General features: G+C 37.8%; 1 protein-coding gene across 1 annotated transcript; it reads right to left on the bottom strand.

The window, feature by feature from the left end:
* Positions 1-1,398: 1,398 nt before the first annotated feature.
* LOC309551416 (T-box transcription factor T-like) lies at positions 1,399-23,553 on the bottom strand (the record flags this gene model as incomplete). The annotated part of the gene is made up of 8 exons (XM_082251990.1): positions 1,399-1,669; positions 4,861-4,993; positions 9,743-9,919; positions 13,355-13,413; positions 19,490-19,551; positions 20,080-20,214; positions 20,690-20,954; positions 23,348-23,553. The coding sequence occupies 8 exons, from the start codon at positions 23,551-23,553 to the stop codon at positions 1,399-1,401; spliced, it is 1,308 nt and encodes a 435-aa protein (XP_082108116.1).
* Between the last annotated feature and the right edge of the window lie 468 nt (positions 23,554-24,021).

Raw genomic sequence — 24,021 nt, forward strand, 5'->3', positions numbered from 1 at the left:
ATAGCGTAAAAACCCACAAAGCTCTATTTGTGGCAAAAAAAGGACAAAAATGTTATTTGGGTGCAGTGTTGCTCGACTGCTCAATTGTCAGTTAAAATAACGCAGCGCTGCATCACAAAAAATGGCCTGGTCATGAAGGGGGTAAATCTTCCGGAGGTCAAGTGGGTAATAACAATTACTTTATTTATTTATTTATTTATTTATTTTTTTATATTATCGAGGTGATTTGTTAAGGAAACGTGAGATGATGTAAAGTCAACTTTGCTTGCTTCAGCCATTTAGTTGCAGTCTTTTTTAATCTCAGTCTAATGTAAACACTGGTTTGCTTCACTTAAGTAAACCCCATACATATTTAATTTTAGTTAGACAAACTTTAAAATCATTCTTATTGCCATGTAAGTACCAAAATGTTTTTTGTTTTTTTTTCTTTTAAATAACATGAAAAGGAATGAAAAATGTATAAGACAAAAGAAAAAAAAAGGCAATACATCTATTATGCCAGCATTGAAGAAAATTTGTACTGAGAAAGAATATGTGGGCTTCATGCACCGAGTACATTTGAAATCCCCTGGTTTTAATACTGTCTGAGTCACTGACTGGAACAAGAAAGTACGCAGAAAGTAAAGTCTGATGAAAAGTGCATGTCTGATTTTCCCCAGGTAACTACAGAACACCTTCACTGTATTTTATGGAGATGAGAAGAGATTTCTGCAAGGGAGTACAGGGGAGAATCTAGCAGGGCTGAAAACACTGCTTGGAATTGTTTTTGCCCTGACATTTACTTAAAGTCAGAGCAATGGGTCAGTGGTTGAGAAAGTACTGGAGCCATTGTATCAGTTTATTTCCCAGGCAAAAAGCATTTTTGGAAGAAGAGAACAGCAATTGCAACTCGCCCATTCCTTTAATCACAGGTTTCTTTTTTCAGAACTCTACTACATCATTGTTACAATTCATTCTGCTTCAAACACTTTAAATAAATATTGGGCATATTTTGTATGTCATCTTAAGTGTTATTTCCAAACCTAACAAAATAAATAGTTTTTACTGCAATATTTTGCATTTTTCTGTTTTTATAAAAAAAAAATAGGTAATGATAACTGAATCCATTATTAGGTTATGGAAGTTTTAATTAATCCCGCTAATATGGACCTATGATTGTCAGTATCATTCTTTTACATTTATATATACAGTAAGCATACAGGTCCATGGTTAGACACTTCTGTCCTCACTGCCATTTAAAATGTCAAGTGACAATACTTTTGTTCAGTGCTATGCTTTTTTCAGCATTCTCACAAAACTGTTATGGAACAGGCATCTGCACCAGGATTCCTCAATTCTTCATTCATTCAGGTCCATGTCGGAGTATTTCGTTTTTTGAGTTTCATGCAAGCCTTTAGCCTACATTGGATTTGGTGTAACTGCTGTCCATGGGGAGGATAACCTGGGATGATTTGTGACTTCATATTGGTTGTCTGTGATTTCTGTTGTTGCTCCATGATCATAAAGGGGAGATCCCGAGGCTGGCGAAGGTAATCCATGTGAAAGAGATGGGTAGTGTGCTGGAGAAGCCCTCAAGTACTGAGATCCTAAGCCATTGGAAATTCCTCCAGACTGAGACGCTGCTGGTGTAATGGTGCTGTTGTTCACTGACCACAAACTAGGATACTGACTATAAAACAAAATATAAAGAATGAGTAAGTGTATCATGAGTAAGTATCTGGGCATGTAAGTGTTTTAATATATAGCTAACATATATATATATATATATATATATATATATATATATATATATATATATCTCACACACACCCGCACACACATACAAACCAGATTTCAAAAAGTTGGGACACTGTACATATTGTAAAAAAGGAATGGACTAATTTACAAATCAAAAAACGCATACAGGAAATACAAAAACACTTAACTTTAAAGCGGAGTTCCACCCTGGATTTTTTTTTTTTTTTTTTTTTAATACCCCCGGGACAGTCAGGGCTAGTGCATTCCACAATGGCTAGCCTCTGATCTGTCCCGGGTTGCACTTACCTGTTAGGACAAATACTTACCTTGCAAACGTCTTGTCCAGCGCTGCCATCTCAGATGTGGGCAGCTTGAAGCCAGCGAGATCCTCTTCGGCGTCTTCTTCCGCCTTCTTTGGTCCCACGATGCTCTGCACCGGCCCCGACGTCACTTCCGGGTCGCGCGCGTCATCCCTCTACAGCTTCTGGGCATGCCCAGAAGCTGTTTAGAAGGGGATGACGCGCGCGACCTGGAACTGACGTCGGGGCCGGTGCAGGCGCAATGATTCCTGGGAGCTATGACGTCCAGCTCCCAGGAATCATTGCAGAGCCAGGAAGTGACGACGGGCCGCGGCCGAGGAAGGAGGAAGAAGGAAGTAAGGTAAGTATTTTTTCTTCGCTACGAGGTAAGTAAAAAAAAAAAAAAAATGCGATTATCCATTTCTTTTTCAGGTGACCCGGAGCGAGAAGATGGAGGTAAGTATAAAAATAGGGTGGAACTCCACTTTAAGAGAGCAAATTTTCCAAGGATGAGGGCTGCTCTCCAGGATTTAGACTGGGAGGGAATATTGGCATCGATGAGCACAGAACAGAAATGGGAATTTTTCAAAAAGACTTTATGCAAACTCACTGCAATGTATATTCCCATGGGTAATAAGTTTAAAAGGCTAAAAATAAAAACCTATGTGGCTCACAGCAAAAGTTAAAAAAGCTATAGATAAATAGAAAAGAGCTTTAAAAAAAATAAAAAAGAGAGTACACTATCATTGTTAAATTGTTACAAAGAATATAACAGAATATGTAATAAGGAAATCAGGGACGCAAAAATTCAAAATGAACGACAGATTGCAAAAGATAGTAGGACAAACCCCAAAAAAATTCTTCAAATATATTAACAGTAAAAAGGTTAGGTCTGAGCATGTAGCCCCTTTACAAAATAACCAGGAGTGGGTGACTGGGGACAAAGAGAAGGCAAATGTATTAAATACTTTCTTCAGCTCTGTGTATACAAAGGAGCATTGGGGAGCTCATGACCATAATGAGGATGGTATTGACACAGCCCCAAATGATCCACAATGGCTCAAAAGTGATATGGTCCAGAAATATTTAGACAGAATAAGGGTGGATAAAGTGCCTGGACCAGATGGCATTCACCCACGCATCCTAAAAGAATTGAGCGCTGTAATTTCTAAGCCTTTGTTTCTAATTTTTAGGGACTCATTAAGGACTGGAATAGTACCACTGGATTGGCGTAGGGCCAATGTGGTGCCTATATTTAAAAAGGTTCAAAGTCTTTGCCAAGTAACTATAGACCTGTTAGTTTAACGTCTATAGTTGAGAAGATAATGGAGAGTTTAATAAAAGACCACATAGATGAGTTCTTGCTGGAAAAAAATATTTTAGGCAACATACCTAGGATTCATGAGAGACAGAAGTTGTCAAACAAACCTGATTTATTTTTATGAGGAGGTAAGTAAAACCTTGGACAGAGGGGTGGCTGTGGACGTAGTATACTTGGAATTTGGAAAAGCGTTTGACACAGTTCCCCACACACGGCTAATATGTAAGGTTAAGTCTACAGGCTTGGAAAGATCGTTTGTAATTGGATAGAAAATTGGCTAAAAGATAGAATTCAGAGAGTAGTGGTTAATGATTCTTACTCTGAATGGTCTAAGGTTATCAGTGGTGTACCCCAAGGTTCAGTGCTGGGACCCTTACTTTTTAATATCTTTATAAATGATATAGGGTCTGGGATTAAAAGTACCATTTCAGTCTTTGCAGATGACACCAAGCTTTGGAGTGGAATAACTTCCTTACAGGATGTCTCCAACTTACAATCTGACCTCAATACACTGTTTCATTGGGCAACTATGGTACAGTGGTACACATGGCCTTGTCCCAACTTTTTTGAAATGTGTTGATGCCATGAAATTTAAAATCAACCTATTTTTCCCTTAAAATTATACATTTTCCTAATTTTTACATTTGATATGTCATCTATGTTGTATTCTGAAATAATGAAATTTGAAACTTCCACATCATTGCATTCTGTTTTTATTCACAATTCGTACAGTGTCCCAACTTTTTTGGAATCGGGTTTGCATATATATACAAATATATATATATATATATATATATATATATATATATATATATATATATATATATATATATATATATATCACACACACACATATATATATATATATATATATATATATATATATATATTATCACAGCAATAATAATATTAATAATATATAAATTATATATAAACATAGTAGCCTAGTTTATGTACTATGTCTTGTCTGTATTTATTGACTGTGTTTATTTAGAAGATAATGATGATGATTATTATCCATAAATGGAGTGCATTATTTGTACTAGTGTTAGCTACAGAATGGTTTTAAGAAATATATAGATCTGACTAGATAAATAGAAGGATAGATAGCCAGACAAACCCTAAAGCAACTGAGAATTTTCAATGAAAGAAATGAGTGAATATTTACTTTGAATATCTAATCATGTGAAAAGCTAACTTCTGGACACTTTCTGTACCCAGTCATATGCAGATGCTTGTCACATGAGTGGACAATTAAAGTGAATATTCCCAAAATGTTTTCGGTAAAAAATGTCAACTTCCCTAGTAAGGGCAGCTTCTTGCTGATCCACTGCACACTGGCTGCAGCACAGGGTACCCATGGTTTTTGTGTGGGTTAGATGCACTTTCCCATAGACTTCTATTATATCCCATGGTTTTGGTGCTCTTTCGAAATTCAAAAGCAGCGGTGCAGTGCAAAGCCATCTCTCATCAGCTTCATACAGAAATAGAAACATCACTTACCTAGAGTTGCTTGAAGATCCACTGTTGTGAGTCATTGGTAGCATTCCTGTATGGGCTGACATCTGGAGACTAGACCAGTTGTCATGTGACTGGAGCATAGACAGGCAAGTGGTTGAATTATCTGCTATGCTTGCTAGAAAAATAGAAAAACAAAAGTAATTAAATCATATAAGCTATAGTTATATTTCTAATGTTACTCTGGTAAAAGGTAATGGAAATCAGCTTTCTCATATTTTGTTTTTGAAGTGAATACATATAACGTATAGTGCACCTTTAGTTAGCCCGTATTTTGAATTATTATTGCAATAATTGTTAATATAACTTGCTTGACAGTGTTTTCTCATGGGAGTTGCAGGAAGCCTAAAAGACTCATGGAACCCCTGGGCAAGCTAGATTGAAATATGCTGTTTGTGTTGTGTTCTAACATAATGAAATCTGGGTGAGGTTGTTTCTTATCCCCTTGATTATCATGTCTCTGTTTATTTCTCTTGTTGACCTCCTTCTCTTTATCGTCAGTCTTTATCCCTTATCCTGCTACACTCCACTAGTACAATTAGTGTTCTTGTCCATTCCTTACAGTGTGAAGTACATGTACATATAAAAATCAATATTAGTTGAAAAATGTCCTAGTCTTAGATTCAGCAAATTATAATGCCTAACATTATTTTGAAAAAATTATGAAAGGAAAAGTGCGAGAATGAATGTACACAATATAAAAAAACTCAGACCTAACATTAATGAAATATTTAAATATGTTTATAATACTTTAAATCATGGAAAAAGACTCCAAAGGAGACCCAAGTTACTTGGTAATAAGTAACATGCCTGGGCATGTGCTTTGGGAACAATGTCCCTTCCCTTTCTGGTTTTTGAATGTATTAAAGTGGAAAGCCACTCTTTTGCCTCCTCCCCTACTCATTTTCAACCTTTGAAAACGTTTAGGGGGGCCGGGTACCTGGTACCCACTCCTGCTTGGATTGCCTAGGCCAGTGATGGCGAACCTTTGCACCCCAGATGTTTTGGGAACTACATTTCCCATGGTGCTCATGCACTCTGCAGTGTAGTTGAGCATCATGGGAAATGTAGTTCCAAAACATTTGGGGTGCCAAGGTTCACCTTCACTGGCCTAGGCAATCAGAGAAAAAGTTGTTTTGCAGTCCAAGAAATGGATGTCTACATATTATTTACCACTTGCCGACTGCCCCATGCAGATTTACTATGGCTGGGCAGCTCAAATGTGCATAATCACATAGAACTACGTGATTAGACACAGAGGGAGCCACACCGCAGGAGGAGCAGGCTCGATCACTGCCGGCATCCCGCGATCTTCGGGGGAACTGACAGGAGAGCCGCCTGCCTAAGTAAGCAAAGCAGGCGACTCTCCTGTCACATAGGCACACTGAGATCATTTGTTTCAGCTAAGCTGAAACACCGATCTCTGTGTGCATTTCACAGAGTCCCCCCCCCCCCCCCCCCAGAGTTAGCAAGCACATTTAGGGTTACATTTAACCCCTTGATCACCCCCAGTAATTGACCCCTTTCCTGCCAGTTTCATTTATACATTAACAGTGCATATTATTTAGCACTGATTACTGTAGTAATGTCACTGGTCCCCAAAAAGTGTCAAAATGTCAGTTAGGGGTCTGATCTGTCCGCTGCAATGTCGCAGTCCCACTAAAAAAATTGCTGATCGCCGTCATTACTAATTTACAAAAACAAAAAAAAGTCCAAAAATCTATCTGGTAGTTTTTAAATGCGATAACTTTTGCGCAAACCAATTAATACACGTTTTTGGGATTTTTTTTACCAAAAATATGTAGCAGAATACAAATTGGCCTAAACTGATAAATAAATTTGATTTTCTACATTTTTGGGAATGTTTTATAGCAGAAAGTAAAAAGTATTAAAAAACGCAGAGGTGATCAAATACCACCAAAAGAAAGCTCTGTTTGTGGGGAAAAAAAGGACATCAATTGTATTTAGGTACAGCATAGCACGACCACGCAATTGTTAGTTAACCACTTAAGCCCCGGAAGATTTTACCCCCATTCCGACCAGGGGGTATTTTGCGATTCGGCACTGCGTGACTTTAACGGACAATTGCGCGGTCGTGCGACGCTGTACCTAAACGAATATGGCGTCCTTTTTTTTCCACAAACAGAGCTTTCTTTTGGTGGTATTTGATCACCTGTGCGATTTTTTGATCACGCGCTATAAACAAAAAAAGAGCGTAAATTTTGCAAAAATAACAATATTTTTCACATTTTTTTATATGAAATTCCCCCCCAAAAAATGTAAAAATCTAAATTTTTTAACATTTTCGGCCAATTTGTTTTATGCTACCTATGTTTGGTAAAAAAAATCGCAAAAAGCGTATTTTGATTGGTTTGCGCAAAAGTTATCGCGTTTACTAACAAAGGGAAAGATTTTTGTCATTTTTGTTGTTTTTTTTTAAACGCGTAATGGCGGCGGTCTGCGATTTTTTTGCGGTACTGCGACATTGCGGCGGACAGATCGGACCCTTGACTGACATTTTTGACACTTTTGGGGTTACCAGTGACATTTCTACAGTAATCAGTGCTATATATATGCACTGTTACTGTAAAAATACACTGGTAGTGAAGGGGTTAACTTTATTTGGGAGGGAGGGGCTGTGTGTGTCCCTAGGGGCGTGCTTTCTACTGTGATTGGCTGTGGCTTGAGCTGTAAGGACACTGATCAACGGATCTACATAGTAGATCCATGTGATCAGTGTCTTTACAGCGAGGAGAATGACAGGTGGCTTGTTTACACAAGCTGCCTGACATTCTCCCTCTCCCCCGCCGATCGCCGAGTGGCCGGCGGACATCGGGTCCGCTGGTCACACGCGCGGGGGGGTCCGTGACCACGCGGGAGCGCGCCTCCGGCGGCGCGCACTTGCTCCCTAGACCCTCACAAACAAGCAACGTAGCCCTACGTTAGTTTGCCTGTGAGGGGCTGACCGCCGACGTAGATAGTCGTGCGGCGGTCGACAAGTGGTTAAAGTAACGCAGTGACGAATCGCAAAAAATGGCCCGGTCATTAAGGGGGCAAAAGCTTCCAGAGCTGAAGTGGTTAATTTATGCAATAAAGTGCAACCTGGCTGGTATTATTAATTTATGCTTCTGTCCACGTACTTGATAAAAAAATTCACAACACTGCATGGAATTTTTTTTGCCCTGGCTTACACTTAAAGTCAGAGCAATGGGTCAGTGGTTGAGAAAGTACTGAAGCCATTGTATCAGTTTATCTACCAGGCAACCAGCATTTTTGGAAGAAGACAACAGCAATTGCAACTCGCCCATTCCTTTAAAGCGGAAATAAACTCATTGATTTACCAGTTTAACCTCCCTGGCGGTATCCCCAAGCGAGACTCGGGTGGATTTTTTAGACTAGGATCGGTATCCCCGAGTCACGCTCGGGGTAGATGTGCAGAGCGCGCAGCGGTGTCTCTTACCTTCTCCTGGCGATCCAGCAATGATCTCTCATTGCTGTGACCGCCAGCCGAGAGTCCCGCCGCTCGTCCATCGGTGTGATGACTTCCTAGTTCCATTCCCTGCAGCAGCAATGCTGCATGGGAGTGGAACTGGGAGGGAAATTCAAACGTTGCACAAAAAACAAACACATAACACATTTATATTATATATATATATATATATATATATATATATATATATATATATATATATATATATATATATATATGTATATATGTGTATATAAATATATATATATATATATATATATATATATATATATATATATATGCACACACATATATATATATATATATATATATATATATATATACACACATATATATATAATATATAACGCATGAATTATAATCTAATCAATAATATAATTTTATTATATATATTATATATTATATAATAAAATTATATTATTGATTAGATTATAATTCATGCATTTGTGTTTCAAATTTATCACATCTGGGATGTCTACTAGACTCTTGTTTTGGTCAGGTTTAAGTCAGTAATTACTAAGAATTGTAGGCCTATAATACATAACGCCAAATTTCCATGAAAACAATTGTACCGCTTTTGGTACATAATTCCTGACATAATCATAACTCCAGGGAGGTTAAAGGAACAGTTACATTTCCAGCATGTGCCACGAATGTAACTGTCACATTGGTTGTGCCTTCAACCAAACTGCCAAACAATCCAATGGCTGGTGTCACAACTGATAACATGTGCAGCATCATGGCACTTTAAATAAATATTGGGTATGTTTTGTATGTCAATTTAAGTGTTATTTTCCAACATAACAAAATAAATCGTTTTTAGTGCAATTTGTTGAATTTTTCTGTTTTTATAAAAATATAGGTAATTATTTCTGAATCCATTATTATGTTAAAATACATTTTCCTGCTAATATGGACCTATGATTGTAAATATTATTGTTTTACATTAAAACATAAATGATAGCAAAAATATTGCAAAGGAAATGCAAATTACTTGGTAAAAGCCTGGGCATGTGCTTTGGGAGCAAGGTCCTTTCGCTTTCTGATTTTTGAATGTATTAAAGCAGAACTTGACTTTTTTGCCTCCACCCCTACTCCTCTTCAACTTTTGGAGACTTTTTTTGTCGGAGCGGTTACCTAGTTTTGAAAGGTACCCACTCCCACTTCTGCCCAGATCAACTAGGCAATCAGAGAGGAAGTTGTTTTGCAGTCCAAGAAATGGATGTCTGCATATTAATAATTTATGCAATAAAGTGCAACCTGGTTGGCATTATTCACTTATGCCTCTGCCCATACGCTTGATACGAAATTCTTTTAAGCCTAAAGACTTGACATAATTCACATGCTTAGTGTTACTAGTAGTTGTGTGAAACTTACTTGGAGAATTGTTTCTGTGAGAATATGGGCTCGGGTATGGAGTTGCCCGATGATTTCGCAAAGAAGAATATCTATCACAGCCATGGGAAGAAGAAATAGGTAGTGGGGCTACAAACTGGGAGTGATGATTAGATGGTGTGCACAGTGATCCAGTGCCAGGAATCAGCCAACTGCCTACTGAAGCAAGAAAACAGAAGTCAGTTGTTTTACATTCAAATAGAATTGGAATAAACTGTACACATTAAAATATCAGCAACTTCTTTAAAACAGATGTATCACTAAAAATCACATTTAACATTAAACTATAGGATATAAGTCTGAATTAAACTAAATAAAATTGTGCCCTACCCCCAAATGAAGGACCAAAATAATAATACTAAAATATAATATATGATAGTGATAGCTGCTGGTACCATCTATGTGTGTTCCCAAATCCTCAAAATAAATACCAGGGGTGTAACTACAGGGGTTGCAGGGGTTGCAATTGCAACCGGCCCCATGCTCCAGGGGGCCTGTGCGGCTCCCCTGTACACTTGGATAGGAGGGGCGGCGGGGGCAGCATGTAGAGAAATCACTCTCCTCCTTTTTCCTCCTGTATCTGCAGGAGGAAAATGGAAGGGATTGGTTACTCTGTATGCGGTCCCCGCCGCTCCTCCCATCCAGTTCACTTGTGTTCTGCTGTCTCTGGGCCCCTGTGTGCTCCCCTGGTCCCCCCCACCACTTTGCTGCCCCCCACTGTTCTTCCTTTCCTCTCCTGCCCACTGCTGCAGGGGATGTGTCACATTAGAGAACCAGAAAGGGGTCAGTGAATATGTAATTTACCAGCTCCTTCCTTTTCTGAATGGACAGAGAAAAATAATACAATTAAAGTACCAAAAAATAAAAAACTACTGACACCAGTGGGTGAACATCCAGGATCGCAAAGGTCACATTTGCAATCGGGCCCTGGCATTCCACCACCGTGGGAAGGCCCAAAGATGGCAGAAAGGGGGCCCACTGCAGAACTTGTGAAAGGCTCCCCCTGCGGGACCATAATAAAGGGCCCTGCAACAAGAGTAAAGGGCCCCAGGATCAGTGGGAAGAGCCCCAGGCTTAAAGGGAAGGGGTCCGGCCAGGGGTCTGGGAGGCTTTTCATGGTTTCTTGTACCGGGGCCCTGAAGGTTCTAGTTACGCCTCTGATAAGTACATAAACCTATGTGATAGTGCTGCTAAATTAAACCCAATAGACTATATAAGATAAAAACAGTACTATAGAAAAAGTTGATCATACAATACAAAAAAAAAAAAAACATAAAGAATAAAAGGAGTTGTTCTACTTGGATTGCACCTTCATTCTTTATGTTTTTTTGTATTATATGATCAACTTTTTCTATAGTACGGTTTTCATCTTATATGGTCTATTGCAGGGCTTCCCAAACTTCTTTGGGCCGAGACCCACTTCTGAATACAGTTATTTTTCGGGACCCACTTGCTTGCAATTGAATATCGTTAAGTGCTACAGAATTTGTTGGTGCTATATAAATGCAAATAATAATAATGCATATTTTAAAGGGAGGGGGATGTTAAATTAAAAATATCAATTTACTACTTTTCAATTTATGATTGAATACACTTGCCAGATGTTCTAAGTGAGGGGTCAGAAATCTGTGGCACGTGTGGCATATAAGCGGAGTTTTAAGTAATCAGCACCCTCATAGACAGTATAAGGCAGGCAGAGGACAAAAATCAATCACCCAGGACAGTGATCAGTAGGCTATATGGCACTCACCCTGCTTCCTCTCCCAGTGGTCCACAGTGAAGGTGAAGCAACTGTTTGCCCTCTCCAGGGCCCAGCACACCTCACCCAGAGTCTCCATGATGAGGAGCTCTATGCTGGTAGTGGTGTCCTGGCTCTTCTCCTTCAGATCCTCTACTGGGGTCACAGAAGCTGCCATGAACTCCTGACACCGCCGGGCCACCTGGTCCTCCTATGACACAGAGGCTGCTGTCTCTGCCCGCTATAGCTGAGAGAATCCTGCCGCCGGTCTAGCCACCACTGCTGCCGCCAGCAGGACCGAGGAGCTGGCTCTGCACCCCATGAACATATCCTACATAACAGCCCACATACGTACTCACTGATGCAAGTATCCTCCTCGCAGGAAATGCAGACCAGCCTCCGTAAACTGCATGGGCGGGGTCCTGAATCCATCGCAATTTGACTACTCTGGCTCTCTGTAATTTGTGCGGGCTCACACAGCACAATTCACTGAAAGCGGGCCTGCTCTCAGTGATTTCCGGCTCAGCGCGATCCACTCAAACGCAGTTTGCGACCCACCAGTGGGTCCCGACCCACAGTTTGAGAACTCCTGGTCTATTGGGTTTAATTTAGCAGCGCTATCACATAGGTTTATGTATAAGTCTGAATTGCAACTTCAGTTTTCTGATAAAAGCTCTTTCTTGCCGTGATAAACATGCACCCTTGATGACGTAAAGCCTAGGCAGCCTGGATCAAACATCCCCTGGGTACCAAAGAACCCATAAGACTGCAGAGAGTATGTTGTTTTCAATAACATGTATCTGTAGTGTTGATGTACTATTGAAGTATTAGCAAAGAACAGACAGGAAGCAGAAATATGTAACAAGTAAATATTTCCACCTGAATGTAGTTAATAAAATTCCAGACTATACTCACAAAAACTTTTAAAAGATGAACCCCATGATGATAACTTTAAATTATGCAAATTACATTTTTAACTGTGTAATTATTTATAGTGTCTAGACACAACTGAGTGTCTGAAAGCCCCCTTGCTGTGTAATGAAAGGCACCAAAACTGCAGATTTATTTAAAAAAAATATATACTTAGAGTACATTGAGTGGTCTCACTCTGCTTTACAGAATTATGATGTTGCTTACATATTAAAAATTAGTTAAACCATTTTAATAGATATGGGATTTGATTTACTAAAGGCACATATACTTTGCACTGCAAGTGCAGTTGCTCCAGAGCTTAGTAAATGAGGTAAAGCTTCACTTTGCATGAAATACCCAATCACATGCAAGGAAAATAAAAAACAGCTTTTGCTTGCACGTCATTGGATGATAGAAATCGGAGGAGCTTCCCCTCAGGTCTAGAGCAACTGCACTTGCAGGTGCACTCGCAGTGCATAGTATATTTGTCTTTAGTAAATCAACCCTAATGAGTGAAAATAAACATTAAAATTACATTCTACTGCTTATCATCAATCTTCAAATCCTATGGTTTTATGTTAATATTTTCTCATTACTATAAACATGAGATTTAAATGCCAAAATATGTTTCCATATATGAATATGGACTTTGTGTCTGAACATGCATGTCCTAACACTGGGCAGACACCCCTGACCCCCTTATCTTAATGGCAATTGTTTATGAACATTCCAATGAAGGAATACATTTCCTAATATATATATATATATATATATATATATATATATTATATTTATTACTACTAATAATGCTACTACTATTGGTAATAATTACGCAATAAATATATATATTTATATTTTTAAGCAAACTTTCATATTCTGTTACAAGCTTCTCTTAATTTGTTTCTATTATCACAAATGAGAGAGAAAAAAAAAATAAAACTTACATTGTGAAAAACCTTGCTGATTATCAATTCCTTCTTCCAAAATATCTTTGATATCATGCCTGTCAAAAACAAAGAACATTTTCTCAGCCAGAATGCATTATCTATCAGTTTGTATCAGTTGTGTAGTGGAAGTGAAATTCCAGCCCACACTTCATTTCATTTCAGTAGCCTGATTTTAATGGAAGATTGATAATTTCATTGAGTTTGTGAGAGCCTATGTGTTCTGTAACAGTGTACCTCAAATGTATATTGTATATGCAGAATGGGGGTACCAAATGTAAAGAGGAAGAGGGGTACAGATAATATATAATAAGTGGGCATATAACAGAGAAATAAATAAACCTGCTAGTTTTTGTTTCTTAACTACTTGCCAACCACCCGCCACAGTTTTACTTGTTTTACAGTTTTAATTGTCTCCCCTCTATTCCATCTCTGATAATCTGCAGATAGTGGAAGGGACAAAATGTCAGCCAGGAGATGACATCTAAAGTCTCCGGGGAAAAGTCTCCAATCAGACAATATATGACCTACAACCAATGTCATGTAGTGTATGTGTTTGATAGAATACAAGGCATGTTCTCTCCAATATGTAGGATGGACCACCCAACCTTTACACATCTAGGTTGGTGAGATCCAAACAATTGTCTAATGTTTCCAGACCCTTCAGAGGTGTCCATGGGGGGGTAGGACCCCCTTTTCTTTTTGTGGTATAGAAAGGGTAATTTCATCTGATAGAGGTGGTGATTCACACTGAAAAAGCTCTATGTCGGTCGCGCTCGTGGTGCTGGGGGGCGAGCGCACGCCACCGACACTAGGCAGAAGAGATGCTGATGCACAGGGCCGGCGGCTGTGATTGCCGCCGGGCACCCGCGAACGCTCCCCGCTGAGAGAGAAGGACGGCCGGCTGTTGTAAACACAGCTGACCATGCTTCTCTCTGAGATGATCACAGAGCTCCTGTGATCCTTCTATATAGGATCACAGGTCTCCATGATCATTTCACAAGCCCATCCCCTATACAGTTAGTAAACACTCCCTTAGGCTCACACTTAACCCTTTGATCACCCCTAGGGTAACTTCTTCCCTGCCAGTGTCATTATTACAGTAACAGTGCATATTTTTAGCACTGATTACTGTAGTAAAAATTGTCAAAAATGTCAGTTAGGGGTCCGAGCTGTCTGCTACAATCTTGTCCCGGTAAAAATCGCAGATCGCCACCAATACTAGTAAAAAATAAATAAATAAAAATAACATAAATCTTTCCCCTAGTTTATAGACACGATAACTTTTGGGAAAACCAATCAAAATACACTTATTGCGATTTTTTTTGTACCAAAAATATGTAGCAGAATACAAATTGGCCTAAAAGGATGACATTTTTTTATTTATTTATTATTTTTTTTTGGGAGTGTTATATAGCAGAATGTGAAAAATATTGTTTAGTTTTTTTTTTCAGAAATATCACATTTTTTTGTTTATAGCGCAAAAAATTAAAAATCAGAGGTGATCAAATACCACCAAAAGAAAGCTCTATTTGTGGGAAAAAAGGACAACAATTTTACTTAGGTACAGTGTCAAACGATTTTCCGTTAAAATAACGCAGTGCTGAATAGCAAAAAATGGCCGGGTCATTAAGGGGGCATTAAGGGTCATTAAGGGGGCAAATTTTTCCAGTCCAGAACTTAATGTTGTCTTTGCCCCTCTGAGGATTCACTCTCTGATGATATACTGATGATAAAAAAAAAATTTGATATGTCACCAGAACAGCAATAGAGGGACATATTCCAGTCGGGGCAATTGTTTCAGTGATAATTGGCAAACAAGGGATTTCCATTAATTGAAAAATTCTCTTATTTCCGGTTGTGTCCACAGGAAAGGAAATGGAGGAAAAAATTATGCAATGGAGTGCGAAATGGCAAGAAAAATCTAACAGAGGTTTTAACCCTCACCCATCTGAAGTAGAGAAAAGCACACCGATTTGGCTATGGATATACTTTAGGTTTTGAAAAAATATGTAAGAGAAAGGAGAGAATAGGATGTAAATACATCTATCCACTTTAGCAAAATCTATGTAACAATATTCAGGTGTTCCTGGTGCATTAAAGGGAACCTGTGAGGATACAAATATAGGAGCAGCTGTTGTTAAAAAAAAATGTATTTGAACACAATACTTTTTTAATTGGTATCTTGCAATGTGTTGCAATGGGTGTGTGTTTATTAAAAAAACACAATATACATAACATATATGTATATATATATATATATATTTTTTTTTTACATTAACACCCGACAATATTGCAAGATACCGCTAAGTATGGATGAGCTTTTGAGTTAGTCAAACTAAAAAATAAAAAAAAAGTGGGATCCCACTAAAAACTCATTCTTTTTTTATAGGTATGCAGCCTGGCAGGCCAGGAAAGAAGGCCAGTAAACATGTATCTCCTCTCCTGAACCAAGCAGGCAATAGTCCCCTTAACATCAGAAGGAAGGGTACCTTGCATTGGGGAGTGGCCAATCCATTGCAAGGCACTTTGTCCCCCAATAAATATGAAAAGGAGCTCATCTCCAAGATCCTGGCATCACCTCCACATCCTGTCCTCCCAAAGGGGTGTGGGGGTCGTTTAAGAGTCTGAAAGCCCCTCTGAGAAAAGAGGGCTCCTAGTTATCCAGCTCACCCCTCTTCCCACATGAATGAGTATGGATTACACAGTACTCCTTGATAATCTCACAAAAATGGGAAATAGTAGGTAAAATCACCCACACCATGGAACAAGTCCTTCTTTTTTTGAAAAACCGACAAGTTCCTAAATGCAAATCCAACATCAAAGTGGCAATGTAGATCTACTTCAGTCAGGATGAACTGTGCATGACAATGTAGACCCACCACTTCTCCTGTTACGAATGACAACTACCTGGTGATGCTGGAGTGTGAAAAACAGCATTGAGGAACCTGGGTGACATCATAATTTAAATATGGTCATGATCATATTTGTCAAAGAGGTTACCTGGTTCTGTCTTTGAGCAGTGATACCATAGCAGTGAACCATTTCAATTGGAGATTTTCACTGTTGCCTTAAAAGCTGTATTAACCCCTTAAGAGCCACCCTATTGCAGTTTTACTGCTACAGGGTGGCACCTCTGTGCCGGATCACCTATATATATATAGGTGATCCGCCTCTTCCAGGTAGGGGGCTCCGCCACCCGCCAGTCCCCCTGCAGAGAGAGACATGATGGAGGTCTGCCTATGTAAACAAGGCAGATTTTCCTTCTTTCAGTAGGCATGGATTCTGTGTTTCTGCAAAACAAGGACATGGATCCATGCCTTCCCCTAGTGAAAGCACCTCCCACAATACACAAACACACTAGCTAGGCACACAGTTAACCCTTTGGTAGCCCCTGATGTTAACCCCTTCCCAGTCAGTGTTATTAGTACAGTGACAGTGCATTTTTTATAGCACTGGTCACTGTATTAGTGTCAACAGTCCCCAAAAAGTTTCAGTGACTGAATATCGCAGTCCCACTCTAAGTTGCTGATCACCGCTATTGCTAGTAAAAAAATAAATAAAAATGTCCCATAGTTTCTGGACACTATAACTTTTGCGCAAACCAATCAATATAGGCTTATTGGGATTTTATAAACCAAAAATATGTAGCAGAATACATATTGACCTAAATTTATGAAGACATTTGATATTTGAAATTATTTATTGAATAGGTTTTACAGCAGAAAGTAAAACATATCGTTTTTTGTTTTTCAAAATTGTTGATCTTTTTTTGTTTATAGTGCAAAAAAAAAAAAAAATGCAGAGGTGATCAAATACCACTAAAAGAAAGCTTCACATGACCGCTCGATTGTCAGTTAAAGTAACGCAGTGCTGTATCGCAAAAAATTGCCTGGTCATGAAGGGGTGTAAATCTTCCGGAGGTCAAGTGGTTAAAAGACCATCTCCCTGCTGATCAATATTTTTTACCATTTTTTTTTTCTGCATTGGTACATGTCCCCCATAGCAGTACCTAGCTACTCAGGCCCTTTTTACTAAAGGCTTGGAAACTAGCCTTGAAAAAGTGACAAGATCTGCTAGACTTAGCGTTGTGCAACAGCATGTTAGGGTATAACACATTTTTTTCCTGAGTTTATTGCAATTTGCCTAGTTTGCTCATTACTTCCACTTATGTTAATATAAAGTTAATTGTAACAGGACCAAGCAAAGTCAGAGAATCAGTGGAGTTTGTTGCATACTCAATAAAATTTGTGGCTTAGTCCTCTAGTGGCAATGGGGAATCATTGATTGTTTAAAAGTAGCAGGCCTCAAGGTTGTCATCCTGATTCCTGATCATTCTTAGGCTTTGTTCACATGGACATACTACTGCATACACCAGTGCAAGGTTCATGTTTATATGCACAGGGATGCACAGGTGTTCCTTGCATCACTGTTCATACAGTCCTCATTCATTTCCATTAGGATACAGCAGCTGCATGGACACAGCCACTGCTCCAATTTGGCATATGTGCGGGTTCACGGGACTAAATGTGGTCAGGGCACATTTTGGGGCTGTGCACCTGCACAGATGTCAAATTGGGAGCAACAGCTGTGTTTGTACAGCCTCTGCATCCCAGTTGACATTAATGGGATTACCTGCACAAGGGTGCACACAACAACTTTGCATCCCTGTGCGGGTAAAGACAGCCGTCGTACGAGCGTATGCTACACCCATGTAAACAAGGTCTTGGTTAGTGAGTCACTCACCTATTACAAGCACGTTTGGTAGAAGTTGGCATTTCAGAAGTTAATTGGTGTTCTAAGTCTTTGACTTTCCAGACAGTCAAGTTAGGATCAGGACAACAGCCTTGGAATCTTTCCCTTTTATAACAAAGCAACAAGGGCGGCTCCCACATTTCAATATTTTAATATATTCAATTATTTTAGGCAAACATGATCTTAAGCCAAGAAGATCACAGATCCTAACAGTGTTCCAGGAAAGATGAACTAGCTGTATGGTAACCGGTAATAGTTTTAAAGAAGTGGATAAATGACTAAATAGAACAGAGCCTTTCAATATATGTGCCTTCCAAACAAGCCTCTGTAGTCCCCACATTATGCACAGCATCTGCTTCCCATGATACATTCCAAAGTGTTGTGTTTGCGAGTCACCTATAGAGTCGTCAGAATTGCTTCTTGAAGACTATTCACGTAAACCAAATAGAGTAAATGTGCCGTCAAATTCTTGGAACTTTACACACATAATGTAAGCCTTGCCTTTGCCATTAAGATGAACAATAAAGGATGTTTGAAGGGTGGCGGGATGGGAGTCATGAAAAAGTCAGATTTCTTTGCATAGAAAATGTGGCTTGTAATGCAAGACTGAAGTCTGATTAACAGTAATACTAACATTGTGCTTTTGTTAGATAATACAAATGTATACATATTATTTTTTTATTAAAAAAATAAACAATATCATTTGCGCATAATAGCGTAGGTTTAATAGGCTGTTTGGAAAATCTGTAAATTAAAGTAACTTTGTTTTAAAAAAAAAAGTGTAAAGTGCCTTTGTCTAAGTACCTGCACTTGATTGCAGCAGCCTGTAAGACCTCGCAGCATGTGAAGCCAATTTAATTGGCCAGTAGGACAGCTTGTCACAGTGAGTGTCCAATAGGAACATGTAGGAGGTGGGACGGAATGGTTCAAGCTTTCACATTTCCAGGAAGTGTCAAATTTTGCCAATCAGAAATACCCAGTATTCAGGAATTGCTGCAGGGACTTCAGGCTGCTACAGATATGTGCATGCTATACTTGATGACAAGAGTCATTTTAAAAAAAAATAAAAAAAGGTGAAAACACCATATTTTATTTCATTTCTTTGTGGATCTATACTAGACTTTGGAGACTGGAACCTGGTAAATGAGATCTGAAAGTTCCCATAGGAAACAAATGTATTTTACTAATGTATTTGATCGTCAAACAGAAAGACCACATCTTATCGTTAGATAAAGCCAGTATACATTCACTTCTACATATAGCCTTTATTATCTCCCTCCCAGGCAAATAAGGTAAAAAGATAGTTTGGGCTAAGTATTTTTTTAGTGCCTATACTCTAGCTCAATCAGCAAAATAAAACGTATGTACAATCATTTTTACCTTTCTTTAGCATCTAGAAATGCCTTTGCAAATGGGTTGTGCTTAATTTTAAGAGCTGTAATCTGGAAAAGAAAGAAAAAAATATATAGCTTATGGATATGTCATAACTAAATACCATTTTTTGTACAAATTAAAGGATTGGTGCTTGTATTTTAAAATACTAACATCCCCAACCCTCCAAAAAATAGGCATAATAAAAACCACAAAAAGTTAAAAATTAGCAGCTTTTCACTGCATTTGTTTCCAAGGCCAGTACAGCCTATATTACATCTCAGCTAATTTTTGCACACATCATCTTCTAGGGTATGTGTCAAAGTAAGTTTGGAGAATAGCATTATTTCTTTTAGGCATTCCCCATATGATGGCTTACAGTAAATGTGCACAATTTTTGTATTGATGTTGTAATTGCTTCTCAGGTCCTGTGCATTGTGTACAATGAAAATTACTTTTTACTGATAGCTATAGAATAAAGTAATATTATTATATTATATTATATTATATTATATTATTTTATTATAAATGCACTCATCCTTGAAGACTCATTCAGATCAGATAGCATAAGATTGCAGAACTACATGAACTCCACTTACCTCTTCATTCTGATAAGCTGTCACAGCTATGAACTGAGTTTCGGGAAAGGAATGACTGGTAATCATCCGTTGGGGTCCTCCAACCCTCACTATATGAATCCTGGGCTCATATTTATGTAAAGAGTTCAACATTATCTGAAAAGATTGAGAAATGTCACATTTTCATTAACTATGCGGAAATACATTTATATATTAAATAACAAAGGGATGGTGCACAAAATGTTAACTTGTGTTCATTTTAATCATCCAATTATGGGCAAGGTACATTTGTGTGTGTGTTTTATTTTTCTCCCTGCACATGATTGGTCATTTAAACTGAACATATTTATTAAGAATGCTAAGTGTAGCTCTTCACTCCTTTGGTAAATACATGCCAATGTATTGCATTGCTTGGGCACCATTGGTATTACTTGCTATAAAAAAAAAATCAGCTTTTTCTAAAATTTCAAAAAAAATATGGTAGACAACAAATTTTTACATTGGTTATTTGGTTGAATATTTTAATATGGGCAGAAGTTTCACACCTCTTTTCCCACACAACTTTTACAGCAACAGTCCTATCCACCTTTCTCCCCCTCCTGTAAACACCTTATTAGGTGGTTTTTATTACCTGGCCTCCACTGTTCATTTTATTGGTGAGTTTGACTTTACTGAAAGAGACAGTGTCTTTCATCCAGTGAGCTCCAAAGTTGGGAGAGTCAGGGTGAATATAAACACAGCTGGGAGCCTGAGGCTCTGGTTTTCCTCCTGGCACCCATTCTCCATTTACATACTTCCATCGATGGTTGTCTGCCGCTACAAAATCAAGCAGGAAAGTATACATAGCATTTGGGTCCAAGCCTGAAACACTCACTTTCAACACAGGAAACATTCGTCTGAAAAAAAAAGAAAGAAAATATTTTCTTTGTTCAATATACAATGTAAAAATCAAGAAAATAAGATCTGTAAGTCAATAACAAAGCTTTATATATTGTCAAAGCACAAGGAAAGATCATGCAAGGTCATGCAATGATGTATAGCAAAAATGCTACTATAACCCATTATATAGACTTAAAATCATTTACGTCAAGCATCTGTCCCATAACTCACCAGATCACAGAGAAGGTACAAAATGTGTCCTTACCTTAAAGGAAATAATGGATTTTTAGACCTGAATCCAGTCTTGTTTTGAATGCTACTTAATTTTAATATTTGGTAATTTACTTCTGAGCATTCAAAGTTTTTAGTCTTTGAAATGAATAGTTACAATGAGTTAATATATTATTACCGGAATACCTTATTTAACAACATTTAATCTGTGGTATCATTGCAATTTTTTTTTTAAATAGATAACTTAAATATATTTAAAAGTGTGTTCTTTTTGTAAGAGAGACACTTTGTATGAATAATAATACCAGTTATAAAACGAATATATTTATTATTAATTATGTGAACTGACATACTAATTTGGGATTCATTTACAATTATGTTACAATAATAATAATTATTATTACAATTAATATTATTAAAATTTGCATCTGAAATTTTAGAGCTGCTTTCAGTGTATGCTTGTCTGTAGAGTTAAGATATGTGCTGGATATTGCTTATAATGACAAATTCTTAATCTGTGTTTTTGCTACTTGATCAGCCATACTAGGTTGTATCCCAGAATCAGACAGCTGAACAAAGCATTTATCTCCCATGAGATAATAGAACACAACATAACACAATAACACAAGTAAATATGAAAAATAATCATGTACCCAGCAAAGGAGGCCAATCACTGCTCAACCTAATGGGCAGCGTGTGAGCCAAACTTTAGTAAATTAGGCCTTGTGTCTTTTTATCAAAAGACAAATAAAGTGATTCAAAAGGAGGTGTTAGAAAGGAAATGAACTATCCTCCTTGTTTATTACCTTTCAACTCAGTGCCTTCTTTTGTCTTTAATTTAAGGTCAAAGAGCTCATCTACTGAGAAGCAGCTTTAATTACTTTGCTACTGGAGCCACATGATTCATCCATGAAATGACCTCTTATACATTTATATAGTTTCCAGTTATATACTGTACATTCATGTTATCTCAGTCTACAAATGACTTTTGTGTACAGATAATCTATCCTGTGTGCACTACAGTGCTGTTCACATTTGTGGTCTTGTCTTTGAACTTTCTTTGCAGTCAATGAACTTGATATACTACAGAGGTAGAGAATGTTTATATATCAAAAACTTTGGTGAATATAGCAAAGATAAGTTAACTTCGATTATCTAGTCACTTTAGATGGAAATTGAAATTCCAACTTTTCCCGTGCATGGGATTGATCTTAATGGACTTTGTTTTGCACTTAATTTGATCATTTAGGTTATGAGAGCTTCACTTTATTCACTAAGCTATTTGAAATTTCTCTACTCTAATATTAATTTAACACCAGCGTAGGAGTGCCCAATTCAGTCCCGGCATGCCTAGTGTAAATGAGCACTAAGTATTGGAAAAATGTATGTGTTACTAGGCTTTCTAGAAACACATATTGTTTATGTACCCTAATTGCCTATTCTTATATATAGTATATGTTTATAATAATATATTATATATATATATAGTTATATATTTATATTATTATATTATATAGTATATGTTTTATGTATCAAGGAGGTTAATTTGTTAAACCCCTAAAATATAGTTTTAGGGGTTTAACAGATTTATAGTTTATCTATGTGAATCTTTCACGTCTAAAGCTGGTTATGGTGTAGATCAGGCTGACAAAATTAGGCTGATTTACTAAAGGAATTAGGAATGTTCATTCAATTACTTAAGTAAAGATTAACTTCATTTATCTAATCATGTGGAAAAGCAAAATTCCTGTTTACTTCATTGGCACATGATTGGGCATTTAAAGCGAACACAGCTACATTTAATGAGTGAAGATTCTTAACTCCTTTAGTAAACCAGCTTCAATGCAGCAATCACATTGGAATCAGCAGTCTATCCATCTTTATTGTATGGTTTCTGCATAGAAATTTATAACAACATGAAACAGCTATTAATATTATCAGACCTTTTTGACATTAAGCATTAAACAAAGCATTTCACGGAATGTCTGTCTATCATTGTTATTTTCTTTGGAAGGTAAATAAGAATATTTTTCTAAAAATGTATTTATCTTAACATCGGTAATTGTAATAAATGTTAATAGGAAACGTGGAAAAATGTATAGCTTATCCTGTGTTCAAGGAAATTAGAGGAATTTCCAGAGCCAAGAAAGAACGTCTTACTATATAGTCTTACTCCTACCTTCCATTTTTAGTGACAATCATCTCATTGGTGAGCTCCTTGAATCTCATCCACAGTTCCTGGTCCTCCAGAGTAACTTTAAGATCTCTTTCTGTGGGATCCCCCTTCTCACTGCCAGCTTGAAGTTCATTTTCCACTGCACTGAGAAGATGATCTACTCGGTACTGCAAATTCTTTCCACAGCTATCTGTTGCACTTAAGCTCATCCCTCCAGCCGTGCTCCTCCAAAACTAGTAAAATAACTTCAGCAGATCCAATAGAGATATAGAAGTGTTATCAGGATTCTGTCAAATATGTGTGATCAGTAGTTAATGTCTTTGGCAATAGTAAATCCACAGATAATGGCTTGTGTCAGCTTGAGGTTTAACTAAACAGGATTTTATTACTTTACTTTCCATTAAATAGGCAGGGCTTTAGTTTGATGACATCACTAGCAGGGTCAGGAGTTTGCTGATTGGCTAAAGTACCCTTTGATGTGTGTTAATAAGCCTTTTGATTGGTCTGTCCTGCACACTGTGATAATCTTCTGAAGTTAATTGCAAGTCAGAGGAACTTTATGCAAATCTCCAAATGTTTGCACCTTTATCAAAGAGCTCTGGTGCAGTGAGGAAATGGTGTGTCAGGCCAAATAACCTGTCTTCAATTAAGTAGGGATGACACCTGGTCAAATTTTA

This window comes from Pelophylax lessonae, assembly GCF_965119305.1.
Source record: "Pelophylax lessonae genome assembly, chromosome: 3".
In the NCBI taxonomy this organism is placed as follows: domain Eukaryota; kingdom Metazoa; phylum Chordata; class Amphibia; order Anura; family Ranidae; genus Pelophylax; species Pelophylax lessonae.